At 47.5% G+C, this 13,465-nt stretch overlaps 5 protein-coding genes across 5 annotated transcripts; 2 read left to right on the top strand and 3 right to left on the bottom strand.

Moving 5' to 3' along the window:
* Nucleotides 1–42: 42 nt before the first annotated feature.
* Nucleotides 43–1,850, bottom strand: FOIG_12729 (uncharacterized protein; the record flags this gene model as incomplete). The annotated part of the gene is made up of 4 exons (XM_031213666.1): nt 43–166; nt 218–470; nt 529–1,559; nt 1,612–1,850. 4 exons carry the CDS (start codon nt 1,848–1,850, stop codon nt 43–45), a joined length of 1,647 nt encoding a protein of 548 aa, XP_031056624.1.
* A 941-nt stretch (nt 1,851–2,791) lies between these two features.
* On the bottom strand, nt 2,792–4,353 carry FOIG_12728 (beta-glucosidase; the record flags this gene model as incomplete). The annotated part of the gene is made up of 2 exons (XM_031213665.1): nt 2,792–2,928; nt 2,979–4,353. 2 exons carry the CDS (start codon nt 4,351–4,353, stop codon nt 2,792–2,794), a joined length of 1,512 nt encoding a protein of 503 aa, XP_031056623.1.
* Nucleotides 4,354–5,384: 1,031 nt separating this feature from the next.
* Nucleotides 5,385–7,297, top strand: FOIG_12727 (uncharacterized protein). The gene is made up of 3 exons (XM_031213664.1): nt 5,385–5,461; nt 5,515–6,122; nt 6,175–7,297. Exons 1-3 carry the CDS (start codon nt 5,430–5,432, stop codon nt 7,128–7,130), a joined length of 1,596 nt encoding a protein of 531 aa, XP_031056622.1. The 5' UTR covers nt 5,385–5,429; the 3' UTR covers nt 7,131–7,297.
* FOIG_12726 (uncharacterized protein) lies at nt 7,090–9,366 on the bottom strand. The gene has a single exon (XM_031213663.1). It carries the CDS (start codon nt 9,087–9,089, stop codon nt 7,188–7,190), a length of 1,902 nt encoding a protein of 633 aa, XP_031056621.1. The 5' UTR covers nt 9,090–9,366; the 3' UTR covers nt 7,090–7,187.
* Nucleotides 9,367–9,874: 508 nt separating this feature from the next.
* FOIG_12725 (uncharacterized protein) lies at nt 9,875–12,945 on the top strand. Its single transcript, XM_031213662.1, has 2 exons — nt 9,875–11,856; nt 11,909–12,945. Exons 1-2 carry the CDS (start codon nt 10,078–10,080, stop codon nt 12,812–12,814), a joined length of 2,685 nt encoding a protein of 894 aa, XP_031056620.1. The 5' UTR covers nt 9,875–10,077; the 3' UTR covers nt 12,815–12,945.
* Nucleotides 12,946–13,465: the final 520 nt, after the last annotated feature.

Here is a 13,465-nt window from a genome sequence, read left to right as displayed (position 1 = left end):
AGAACCCCTAATTATATTAGTCTCTTTAGTCCTTAACACTAGTCACTTTTCAGAAGTTTCCGCATTGTCACTCTGCATTAGACGCTGCGTAGCAGTCTCAGTAGTGTGGAATTTCCAGGCCTTGATCTTACGCTCAAAAAGTTCGTCAAGCTCGGCAGGGGATCGACTAGAAACGAATCAGTTTTGTCAGGACGTCAAGGTGTTCAACGTGGCTTACCGAGCCGTCTCGGGCACCAACAGCCATGTGCCTATAACCCATGGAAGACCAACGCCAGCATAGAAAAAGCCAGTCTTGAGCTTCCAATCCCACTTATTGGCATTGACCATATATGGTGTAAGAACAGACATAATAAGGCCGCTGATGGAGTTGGCAGAGGCTGCGAAGCCAGACGTGTATGGTCGAAGTCGTTGCGAGGATATTTCGCCGGTGTAGCCCCAGCCCGCAGCTCCATTGGCCGAGATACCAATGTCTAGAGAAACAAAAGTTAACTTATTGTGATTGATGGTGATAGACCATTTAAGACTCACTCCAGAAGCACGCAAACAAAACAAACACATAGGTGCTTGCACCACTTTGGGGAGCAACTCCTATAATACCAACGATCAGGCAAGAGATCCACATCAAGGACGTAGCGCAGCAGGCCATGCGGCGACGACCAAATCTATCGACTCCAAAGACAGCCAGGATAACGACGATTATCTGCAGGGACGTAGTGATGGCCTTGATCTGGAAGGGGTCGGCCAGGCCAGCCTGCTGGAAGAAGTAGGTACCAAAGCTACCAAAGAGGGCAAGACCCAGGAACTGCTGCGCAACAAGGGTCCACATGGCGGTGATGGTACGGCGGCCGTTGGTGCCCTTAAAGATAGCCAGCCAGCTTTCGTTTCGTTGCTCGGCCGCCAAAGCCTTTTCGTGTTCGACGTTCAGGGCGAGGAGTTCATAGTGGCGATCGACATCAAAGTTTTCGACTCCACGGTAGAGAAACCTGATATTCTTCTTGGCCCGCTCTTCTTGTCCGACAGTGACACACCAGGAAGGCGATTCGGGAAGCAAGACGTAGATGATAGCCATAACTCCGATATGTCCCCACTGCGTATATACAGGTGTAAGCCAGTTGAAGGGATCGGTCTTGTTCAGTCGTAGGAGAGCCACATGGGTGCAAAAAGAACCCAAAGTCCACCAGAAGCTGTAAAGCATCAACATGCCACCACGGACTCTTGTTGGGCTGACTTCAGTGATGTAACCCAGTAGAGTAGCTTGGAGGCAACCGACACCAGTACCAGCAAGCATCTTGGCACCAAACCAGACCGGCCAGGTTCGGGCGAGTGATTCAGCCAAGACACTGCTCATGAGGATGGTCCAGAGAGTGTACATGGCAATCTTGCGACCGAACCGCGCAACTACAAAGGAGATTCCGATTTGACCGAGGACCTGGCCTACGTTCTGGCCAGCACTCCAAGTAGCGATGATGTTGGAGGCGAGGAACTTTTCACCTTGTTCGTTGACCGCCGTGGCAAACTGTTGGACAAAGCCTTTGTTGGCAATAATGCTTGCTTGCATACTAAAGTCGCATCAGTCGAGTGCTAGGATAACGGGGTAGGTATGATACATACGCAATTTGGTAACCATCAGCTCCAGCACTAAAGGCAGAGAGCAAGCAGACGAGTGAGGCCATCTTGAAAGTTCGAACGGTCTCCCAAAATGTCAAGTTCTCATATCCTGAGAGGGCCTGACCCTGTGCGACGGCCTCAGCAGCAAGATCATCATGCTTGAGTGCAGTTTCAACATGATCATGGGAATCAACCCGAGTAGGATTGTCGATAGGCGTCTTGGAGTCGCTAGGAGGAGCCATAGTGATTCGGCGTCACTGCTTTTGGTGTAAAAGATATAAGAGAAAACACACAGTTGGATTGATCCAGAGCTGATTTGATGACCGTACTTGAGGACATCTCATATAAGAATCCTTTGCTGTGTAGTAGCATCGGAATTCGATCCTCGCTCCCCACGGGGTCAACGAGACTAACAAGCGAGAACCCGCGTATCCAACGTTTAGTGCACTCATACCCCGCAGTTTCGTCGCCTGGGGTACATGGTCAGGGGTTGTGACTGGACAGATTTCAATGACCCCATAATGCTGCACGCCCGACGAGTTTTCCGACAAAGTTTTCCGACGGCTTGTTAAGTCCATGTGTTAGCCGAATCTGACCACTTTGAGGGTTTTGCATTAAAGCGATTGGCTGAATGTTTTTGAATTGAGTTGATGGCTCGGGAATAGAGGTTAAATTAGCTCAGAACATCACACGATCTAACTTTACAACTCTCGTGAAAAGAAAGTCTGGACTGAATCGAATTCCGACGAGTTTTCCTCGTAGCCTTTGGGGTAGCATATGGAAACAACCACGTCGTTTTGAACGCCACAAAAGGTCGATTCGGCAAGGCTCGAGGTAATACTACCCCGAACCCGAGGATGTGGATCATGGACTGTTGCGTCGCCACGCTTGACTTCAGCCGCAATTGTCGTGACAATTGTTGGTCACTCGGTATCTGCAGGATGTTCAAGATACGAGATACGCTTTACTACAGTTCTTCGCTATGCAGCCAACGGAGCTCTCCGACAACAACGTGCTTGTTGGTGAGAGTATGATAGGCATGGGCTGCAAATTATGGAGCCATTTTGTGGCACCCGTTAGTCACGAACTGGGTCTCGTTGATGAGTTCAAGGACAGCTTGATGGTCTTTGTATTTCTACTACGTTCTATTGTAAAGGAGTCTACATATGCAAATGTATCTATCTTAATTCTTATAGCCCTGTCTTCTTCGCTGGAAGGTCTCGCGTAGGTACGTTGCCGAGTTCTTGGGCGTGCGTGTCAAGCCGTTTTCAAAGTTGACGTGAACAATACCGAATTTTGGTTGATATCCAGCCGACCATTCTATGATATGTTAGTGTATCGCGTAAGTAATTAACAGAAGAGAGGCATACCAAAATTATCCATGAGAGTCCACACGTAGTAGCCCTTGACGGGAATGCCATCGTCGTATATAGCTCGCGAAATGGCATCCAGGTATAGACCGAAATACCGCTCGCGAAACTTGTCGTCGATCGCTACCTTGAGATCCTGCTCTCCAGGGCATGGGCATCCGTTTTCCGTGACGATAATAGGCAGATGGTATCGATTCCACACCCAGTTCAACAACTTGCGGAAGCCATTGGGTGCGACGCGAAGCCATCCAAACTGAGAAACAGGTCCTATTTCCTGGCCGGCCCCATTCACAGCTCCCTCCTCGATATTGCCTGTCCAGTCGTCTTCGGAGGGAGGGTCGGGGAGCGCACGGGCGAATTTGGTCGAGTAGTGGTTCATGCCATAGAATGTATTGAGAGGAGCTGTCTCGCGGAGAAGCTCGCGCTCGACAATGCTGAAATGGGGTAGTCTGTCGCCCAGATAGTTTCGCATCGAGACAGGATAGTCTTGGCCGAGGAAGATGGGATCGCCAAACCACCCAACATAGAACTCAAGTCGTCGTTTCGCAGCATCAATGTCGGCTTGTGCATCAGAATATGGCTCGTAGAAATGGCTGTTCAGCACGATGGAGATCTCTCCTTGTTGCGCACGCTGGAACTCTTTTACATAGAGCTGAATAGCAACAGCATGCGAGATAATCAGCGTATGACCGACGCGCCACGGCTCATTTTTTGTGTCGAAACCGTCTTCTGCACGATGTCCCGGGGCAAGTGTTCCGTTGACATGCCCAAAGATAGAGATGATGTATGGCTCGTTGAAGGTGATCCATTTCTTAACACGATCGCCAAAATGCTCAAAGCATAATCGTGCATAGTTGGAAAAGTCAGCAGTGAACTCCTCCGTGTTGAGAAAAGCCCTGTAACGATCGTAAAGAGTCTGGGGCGCATCCCAATGATACAGTGTCACCACGGGCTCTATCCCGCGCGCCAACAACCGGTCGATGAGATTGTTGTAGAAAGCTATTCCCTTCTCATTTATAGGATCGTTTCGACCTCCAAGGGGAATGATTCGTGTCCACGATATAGAGAAGCGATAAACGTCGACGCCGCACGCCTTCATGAGGTCGATGTCCTCGGGGACTCGATTGTAGTGGTCGCATGCTATATCACCGGTTTCCCCATTGTTTGTTCGCGGGGGCTCTAGATGTGTGTAGGCGTCCCAGATGGACTGACCTTTGCCATCTTGGTTTACGCCACCTTCGACTTGATATGCTGCAGTGGCAGTACCCCATCGAAAGTCTTTGGGTAGTGGGAGCTCTTGAACGGTCAAATCGTCGGTTGTACCTGAACTGGTGACCAAGTCACCAGCCTGGAACATAGAAGCCTCTTTCGACATTGTAATTGGATGAAAAGAAAGAAGGTGACGAATTTGTGATAGGAAACGATGTTGACTAGGGGTAGTTTTAAACAGCTCTAAGCCAAGATGCGTTTCCTGTCATGGCTTGGACGTTCGCAAGCCCCGCCGCCAACATGACAGTAGAATATCCATTTCCTCGCTTCAGCAAGCGAATTCGAAACAAAATCCCTCACGATTAATGCTCTATCTATTGTCGCAATCGTTGATGAAGCTTTGGACCCCATGGGGTATGTAGGACCTTCGTCGGAGAACCTGGCGGATCTCGAAATGGCAAGATACTGCCCCACACGTTAGTGCACCATTTTAATCAGCTTTGCGTCGGAAAACCTTTCGGATTACAATGGATGGGCCGAGTACATAATAATTACCCACAGCAATAAGAAGCGGGTCCTCTGTCAACCGATGAATCTAATTGGTTAACGACGCCATATGATATCGAGGTGCGCTCCTTAACATCACAGCAAGACAATAATTACATTACATCACAATAAGGGTATGTCAAGATATTTGGCTCTTCTTATTATAGGGACATTCTAAAATGCAAGAAGCTATAGGTAATGCCCGATAAATCTAGTTCCCAGCAAAGCGTCGATGTTAGCATTGTTGGCATATTACCCTACACTCTATTCTATTTACAGAATTCCCTAATGGTTACTGTCTGGTCTCAAGTTGTCTGTCTTGAAGAGATAGGCTAGTTGCTTGATTTTTGCCCATTATCCCTCTGGCCAATTCGCCTTTATAAGACGCGTCTCTGTCCCCAACGGCCATTCTCTGTTTATGCTGATCTTCATACAACAAGCCATGGCTTGCAAACTGCAATCACTATGCTTCATGAACTTTATGAATTTGAAATTTATATATTGGAGTACTTAATATATAAATTATTAAAATGTCTTGGTTCTTCAATAACATTAATGAATATCTTGGGCTTAAAATATCCTTCTCTATATGTATATTGAATGAAAAGCGGGGTCGGACCCAAAATGAGGTAAAACTTGACTAAAGCAGCTCCTCATCTTCCAACTCATGGCACATAGCCAATTGATGTCATTTCAATGAGACCGTTATCAGCGTGTATAGCATGCCGGTATGCAATGCTCTCCACTTCTCAAGGATACTCTCTCACATTAAAGACTCTAGTGATCGGCGGAAAAAGTGCGATCGCTCTCGACCAGGACTAAGTTGCAATTTCTGCATCAAGAGAGGCCTCGATTGTGTTGGAGTCACAGACGACCCTGCCCCCGACACTTTGGAAAAACATTACGAGTCACTTGGAAATCAGGCAGAAGATGGCCGTCCTCGCCGTGTCTCGTCACTAGTTGTGCCTGACGCCGCTCTGGCCGAGGAGTTGGCGAGTCTCTATTTTCGGTACATGCACATCACGTTTCATAACATCTTCCATCGTGCAACGTTCATGGCTCAGGTAAAAGACTCTTCTATCCCAAAAATTCTATTCTTTGGTGTGGCAGGTCTGTCAGCGCGCTATTCGACACATCCCATCTTTACGTCCATTACGCCGTGGGATAGAGGACGGCCGTATCGGGATGAAAGTAAGAGGTTTCTCGACCTGGAGGATACTTCATTGATTAGTATCCAAGCTTGCATGTTGCTCGCAGCAAATGCATCTGTCGAGGGAGATTCTAGGACCGAGTCGGTATATCACGCAATTGCTTCTCGGATGGCTATGCTGTTAGACCTTCCAAACCTACCAACCGAGTCTCTTCTGGAGCAGGAAATCAATAGGAGAGGTAAGCTGAGCTTACTCTGAAACGAAAGTGAGGTGCTTACTCTGTTATCTAGTATGGTGGTCTCTCATTACAACTGAGACATGGTCAAGCGCAACTCAATCTCTTCCCAGGTTTATAAAACCACGAAACACCATCCCGCTGCCCATGGATGAGCGTCAATTTGCCTCATTGAGCTATGATGTATCAACGACGTCGCCTAACTCGTCGCTTTGCGCATCACCTACTTGCACCTTCGATCCTCAGTCCTTGGTCGCCCAGATGATCCGGCTTAACCTCTTACTTTACGATATCATTGTATTTCTCAACTCACGAGTAGTGGATGAACAGGAGGATCATCCGATGAGTGTAGAATTCGATCATCGACTTCGACATGCCCTTGATGAGTGGGCCGACAACCTACCTCCAAGACTTCGTTATTCCGAGGAAAATGTGATGTACTGGGCTGAGGAGGGCTTCAGTGCTATTTTTATAACACTGCATATCAATTATAACCACGCCGGCCAACTCTTATTCTACCAGCACCTTCAATCTGCTCAAGAACACGACCAAGACGACAATTCTACACAAGGATTTGCCCAGCGATGTAAACAGCACGCAACAAACTTGTGTGATCTCATCTATGAAGCGAAACGGCGACCAGACACGGCTGTTTTGTATCCGCTTGCTGGCCATATTCTATGCCTTGCCTCTACGGTTCAGATCCATACACTTCTTTTTGGGATAGACGATGACGAGATCCTCGCTGCTAAGACACGGTTGGAAAGAAACTTTGAGATGATTTCATCAATGAATAATTATTGGCCTATGAACCATATGTCGATCAGCCGGCTACAGCATTTCCATAATGCCTGTCTTCGGAGCAAGGATGACTCATTTCGTTTAGACGCTTGGATGATTCGATTTTTATTGGGCTTTACGCAGGATATCAACGATAGGGATGCAATTTGGACGTATGGCCATCGCGCGCTGCATGAGTTTGACCCACTGAGGGATCTCTTGGATATTTGATCCTACTTGAACTAAGGCTCATTTATTGTCTGAGTAGAAGAAGTGACTCTATTCAAGCTAGGTTCCAGCAGCAGGTTGCACGTACTTGATTCCATCAAGCACCGTTGTCAATGTTCCGTTCGTCTCCATGATGTTAACCGAGACATCTATCTCTAGTTCAAACCCGTCTTGACTTGTGACTTTAGTACCTTCCACTACTCCAGTTTGCGTGATGTTGGAGAACCATTCCACTCGGTCTTTCCAAACGTTGGGAAGTAACTTCCACTTGGAAACCTTTTCATATCCGTCAACGATGTAGCCTGCGTGATCGGAATAGTTGCTATAGGAAGCCGAGATAGTTTGGATGGCACCAGTGTCGGGGTCTTCAATGAAGGCAACCTCGGCAACGCCTGACAGCTGACCCTCTAGTGTATAGTTGCCGGCTGGGATCTCATACTGCTTTGGTGTTGTGCTACCAGCGGGGAACGGTTTCGCCCAAGGGATAAAGTTGGGAGCTTTGAAGACACGTGCTGGCTTTGAAGGCTTCAGAGAGGTACGACGAGCAAGCATGACGCGGTAATTGCGACCTCCTTGGGCAGTAGAAACTGGGCATGGAAGAGGATTGGCTCCACCGCAAGAAGGAGAAACGACAAGAGCTTGCCAGTATACAATCATGGTGCTGTCAGGAGAAACGGCTGGATCAGCTCTGCCATTCCAGTTGGGATCATTGACGCTCCCATCGCTTCCGTCGCCGTCCGCATTGACCTGCTGACCGAAATAGTTGCCACTATCTCCATTGTGACTAATCAGGATTGGCTGGAAGAATCTTCGCGGTCCGTTATTGCGCGTTGACGAAGCGATGGCCACAACGAGGTAATCGATAACAGGAGGGATCCATCTCATACCAGACATAAACATCTGGCGACCTACAACACGCGTGTCCATAGCGACGATCCATTGATTATCGTGCGACATGGTAATTGGGTCAGTATAGTCGGGATGACTAGTAAGGCGACGGATAGCCCCAGTGGTAAGGTGGACGGCCATGACATCGATGTTGTTGGCTTCCACGGGAGATCCGATGTAGAGAATCTCATCGCCCGAGCCACTGAAACCACGAAGTTCGCCGGGTGTGATTGCATCATGGTTGACGATTAACTTTTCGCCTTCCACGTACATGGGTGGTTTGCCATTTTTGTCGACGAGAATGTTCACATCAACCAGGTCATAGCGAGGAACAAGAGGCTCCCCAACCTTTGGGTCGGCGTTGAATTTCAGGCGGCCAAAGTAGGTATACTGGCCTCCAGTATTGGTGAAGGAGCTCCAGCCCATGTGCTCGTCGTCGGGATGAAGGCGCATCTCTCGAGGGGAGCCACCTTTTCCAGTCCCATCGGCGGTCACAGTCCAGTGAATGGGATAGATGTGAGTATTGCTCGGAGTACAATCATTGCTGGCCAACGGTTTTCCACCACAGGAGACAATGTTATGACCCCACAGCGCCTTATCACCACTTCGAAAGACGTGAGGATAATCTCTCTGGGGATCAAGCCCGGGAGCATTCTTTGACGGAACACCACAGGTAATACACTTCCACGGATCACCGTTGGGGAAGTTGGTACCATCCGTGGTAATAAGGATCAATTGTTCGCCATCATAGATGCTCGCAGGGTCTGGAGCTGCCGGGGCACCAATGAAAACAACATTGACCACGATGTGCTTCCCATCGGGCGTGAAGTCTCCTGATTGGAAATCTTGCTCTCCTCCAGTATCTACACCGATGCAACCGGTGCCGTGGGGATTGATTTTGGCGGTACAAGCACCTGTAGCATTGCTTGAAACTACAGGAGGCAAGGGGAGCTCGACAACCTCGATGGGCTCCGGATTGGGGGGTTCCGGAAAATGAGGTGAGTATTGTCCTGAAACAGTGGGTGCCAACAGAGTGGCACCCAATGCTATGAGGGAGACTGGAAAGATCGGCATGTCTTGAGAGTGTTGAGTGCGACCAATGCGAGTCGAAGCAATGCTTTATTGACTTGTACCAACTGCAGAAAGGGCTTCTGAGTCACTGACTTTATAGTCGCTGTCTTGGCTGGAAGCTCAGCCAATTTTGTATCCTCGGATAATATCTGAGTTACGAGTATTCTTCATGTGCATCTACAGTGGGCGACGATATGCTTCGATATCTGGCGGGTAATTGTGGGAGTAGTCTAACCGAACAAAGCCCTTAGGCCACCGACGAGGATCTTAATAATTGGTGTGTTTGAGCATTTTCCCCGACATCGAAGCAGGTTGAAGACTAAAACAACTAGACATGGGTATCAGTGTCTTAGATGATATTCCATCTTTTTGCAGACAATCGGGGATACCACTACAACGCTAAGACCTTGGATCATTGTACTCTAAGCTGAATCTGGAGTAAATTCCAGGTCCTAGCAGTGCGATGCTTCCCCAGATTTTCCTCATCCCCGTGGGGAACAGGAAACATGAGGGGGCAGTGTGGTGTTGACAGAACCATATTGAGAGCTAAGTCAAGCTGACAACAAACTTTCAACGTCGGAAATGCTGTCGGAATATCTGAAAAGGTAGACAGGCCCGTGAACTAGTCAGCATGACGTGTGGGGGAGAGTATCCGAGGTTATAAGCGAAGCCGCGTACCGCTTGAGACCTCATTGGCCCGTGTGCAGAGTACCCCATGGATCAATCATCAGTTATAGTGGATACATAAAATTCACTCATGATCACGGTCGCTCTAGTTTAGAGGTGGAGTTTTACGATGGGTTTCCCGACGATACTGGATAATGGGTGCAGATGGATGTGAACGTGACATATTGAAGGGAGGTCAATGTCAGACTTTTTTGTTTCACCACCAATTCGCTCCCGGGATAAATTGTAGCGAAAAAGCTTATACGCACCAGCTTCGTATTCGGAACTCACCAATTTGTTTGAGGACATTCACACCCTGTTCAATATGCTGCCAGTAACTGATGTACGCTTCGAGCATTATCACCCTCCTAATACTCTTGGAGTTCAAAACTCTACGCCACGAATCTCTTGGAAGATCGCACACCACGACACTCGCGGCACACAAAATGGATACGAGATCGAGTTGACCAGGTACGGTCCTAGCCAAGAGGCCCACGACGTATTGACTGCAAGTCAACAGTCCCAGGAAAATATTCTGACTCCATGGCCGTTCAAAGAGCCTCTGCAGTCTCGTGAGCATGTATCAATTCGTGTTCGAGTCTGGGACGAGCAGGAGGAAAAGAGTCCCTGGAGTGAGCCTGCCTATCTTGAAGTAGGGCTATTGCATCGGTCAGATTGGACCTGCGAACGCATCGCCGCCCCGTGGGCTTCAGAAACGACAGGAGCTAGCCCTGAAGACTTGTTCCGCAGGCAATTTGTTCTTCGCGACTCGCCTGTCAAAGCACGACTCTATATCACCACCCAAGGAGTCTATGAAGCTGAGATCAATGGGCAACGCGTCGGTGATTATTTCCTCGCTCCGGGATGGACATCCTACGATGGGCGACTCCAGTATCAGACTTATGATGTTATTTCGCACCTAGTCAACGGTTTGAATTGTATTGGAATTAGAGTTGCAGAGGGATGGTTCTGTGGCCGTATTGGGTTTGAAGGCGGACACAGAAACATATGGGGTCCTCATACTGCTGTTCTTGCGCAGTTGGAAGTCACTTACGCGGATGGGCAAACCTGCAGAATAGAGAGCGATGGTTCATGGAAGGTTATACAAGGCCCAACTCGCCTGGCGGAGATATATGACGGGGAAAAGTATGACATGATGATGGAGGTGTCGAATTGGTCATCGGTGACGGATGAAGAGAGTCTGAAAGGTTGGACAAATGCACAAACGCTGACATTCCCACCTGAATCTACACAGCTTGTGGCAGGCTTCGCAGAACCAGTGCGTCGGATCGAAACCATAAATCCTGTCATAGAGATCACGACACCAAGTGGAAAAAGAGTCCTTGACTTTGGTCAAAATCTCGTCGGATATTTGCGTCTATCAGGCATCAAAGGATCCAATGGACACAAGATTATCCTTCAACATGCTGAAGTCATGGAGAACGAAGAGCTTGGTATTCGACCCTTGAGAATATGCCAAGCGAAGGATGAGATCACCCTAAAAGTTTCACAGAAAGAGCTATGTTGGGAACCAAGATACACTTTTCATGGATTTCGGTACGCTCAGATTGATAATTGGCCCGGTTCCTTTGATTTATCCTGTATCGAAGCTGTCGTGTGTCACACGGACATGAAACCCGCTGGTCACTTCTCGTGCTCAGACCCGCTACTGAATCAACTGTATCGGAATATCGTTTGGGGTATGAGATGTAACTTTCTTTCGGTACCGACTGATTGTCCTCAGAGAGATGAACGACTGGGCTGGACAGGAGATCTGTCTCTCTTTGGCCCTACGGCATGTCTCATTTATGACTGCTTTAGCATATTGAAGAACTGGCTAATTGATCTTGCATATGATCAAGATGTTCTTGGTGGTGTTCCCCCGATGGTCAGTCCGAATGCTACTCTCCCAGATCCCATCTGGTGTAGAAGAGTGCCATGCGCCATTTGGCACGATGTCACGATCATAGCACCATGGGTTCTTTATCAGGAGAGTGGAGATGAGAGCATCTTGACCCAGCAGTATGACAGTATGATGAAGTGGATGAAGGTGCTTCCTCGAATGAAGTCTGGACTATGGGATCCCAAACCGTTTCAACTCGGGGTAAGTTCTCCACCAAGATATCTGGAAGTCAGTAATGCTGATATTGGAATAGGACTGGCTTGATCCCGCAGCGCCGCCAGATCAGCCATGGAAAGGCGCGACGGACGCCAAAATGGTGTCAAATATGTTCTTGCTACAAAGTTTAGATCTCATGAGCAAAATATGTGGCGTGCTGGGACGGAAGGATGAACAACAGATATTCAATGAGGACTACCAGGCCACACGAGTTGAGTTCCAGCAAGAATACGTCACACCTCGGGGGCGTCTTACTTCAGATTCGCAAGCTGCATACGCACTTGCTATCTGTCTTGACCTCCTCGACCCAGCGCAACGGGTACGAGCTGGAGATCGTCTTGTGGAGCTCGTACGCAAGAATGAGTTCAAAGTCGGCACAGGATTTGCCGCCACGCCATTCCTTTGCGAAGCCCTTGCATCTACTGGCCACATCCAAGTTGCATACGCGATGCTACTCGAAAAAGGCTGCCCATCGTGGCTATACCCGGTAACTATGGGTGCAACCACAGTCTGGGAGAGGTGGGACAGCATGCTGCCTGACGGTTCTATAAACCCGGGAGAAATGACCTCATTTAACCACTATGCCTTTGGAGCTATAGCAAAATTCATGTATGAACGAGTTGCCGGGCTGCAGAGACTTGAGCCCGGATGGAGGCGAGTTCGTATCTCTCCCGCTATTGGCGCTACCTTTTCTCGAGCTGCTGCGTCGCATGTTTCTCCTCAGGGCACTATTTCTTTTGAGTGGGAAACGAGCGTTGTTGACGGAGATCAAGAAGAATTTGCTATCAAAGCTACGGTTCCGCCAAACACTGTTGTCGAGATTATTCTTCCTGGTTTGGAAAGGAAAGAGGTAAAGAAGGTTGGCTGTGGTGAGTGGACTTTTAGATCACTCTTTAGAAGAGAGTATGAGTGGCCTGTTTCGCCGCTGCCACCGAAGGCATGAGAAGGGATCTTAATGGTTATGACTTGAGTTATCTATGGTGTATAGAAATACTGTGATAAGCTGCTTATAAGCCCAATGTAGTAGAACTTAATAAAACCCTACTAATATGTAGAAATCCAGAGAAAGTTCAAGTTCAGCTTATTAATACGAACTTGTTATTTAAGAAAGTTTATTTATTTAATTAAAAAGAATTAAAAGTTTAATAATAATACATGAATAGAATACTAAAAAAGGAATAATATATTTAACAAATATATTCACTAGATAAATATATTAAATACTTTCTCTTTTAACTTATAAGCTAGCCCTCCTTGCCTAACTTATAAGTTAAAATAGTCTTTTTTTAATAATTAAATTTATCCTTAAATAGCTTAAGAACTACTTTATAAGTTCTTATATTATATTTACCTTTATTATATATATTACAGATATTAATAAGTCTTTCTAATAAAGAATACTTATAGAAAGATAAATCAAGTAACGTGGTTGATAGGCATGCTGACCGGACAAGTATGCTGACCAGAAATCTCAACCATTTGGCTTTATATTGGTATAAAACCACCACAAACTAGCTAATTAATTAAAACTATTCGCTATACTCTTCCCCAGATATCTCAATAACTACCTGACAGGTCCTTGCATTATGTCCGG

This window comes from Fusarium odoratissimum (genome assembly GCF_000260195.1).
Source record: "Fusarium odoratissimum NRRL 54006 unplaced genomic scaffold supercont1.28, whole genome shotgun sequence".
NCBI classification, from domain to species: domain Eukaryota; kingdom Fungi; phylum Ascomycota; class Sordariomycetes; order Hypocreales; family Nectriaceae; genus Fusarium; species Fusarium odoratissimum.
This window is presented reverse-complemented; position numbering and strand designations above follow the sequence as displayed.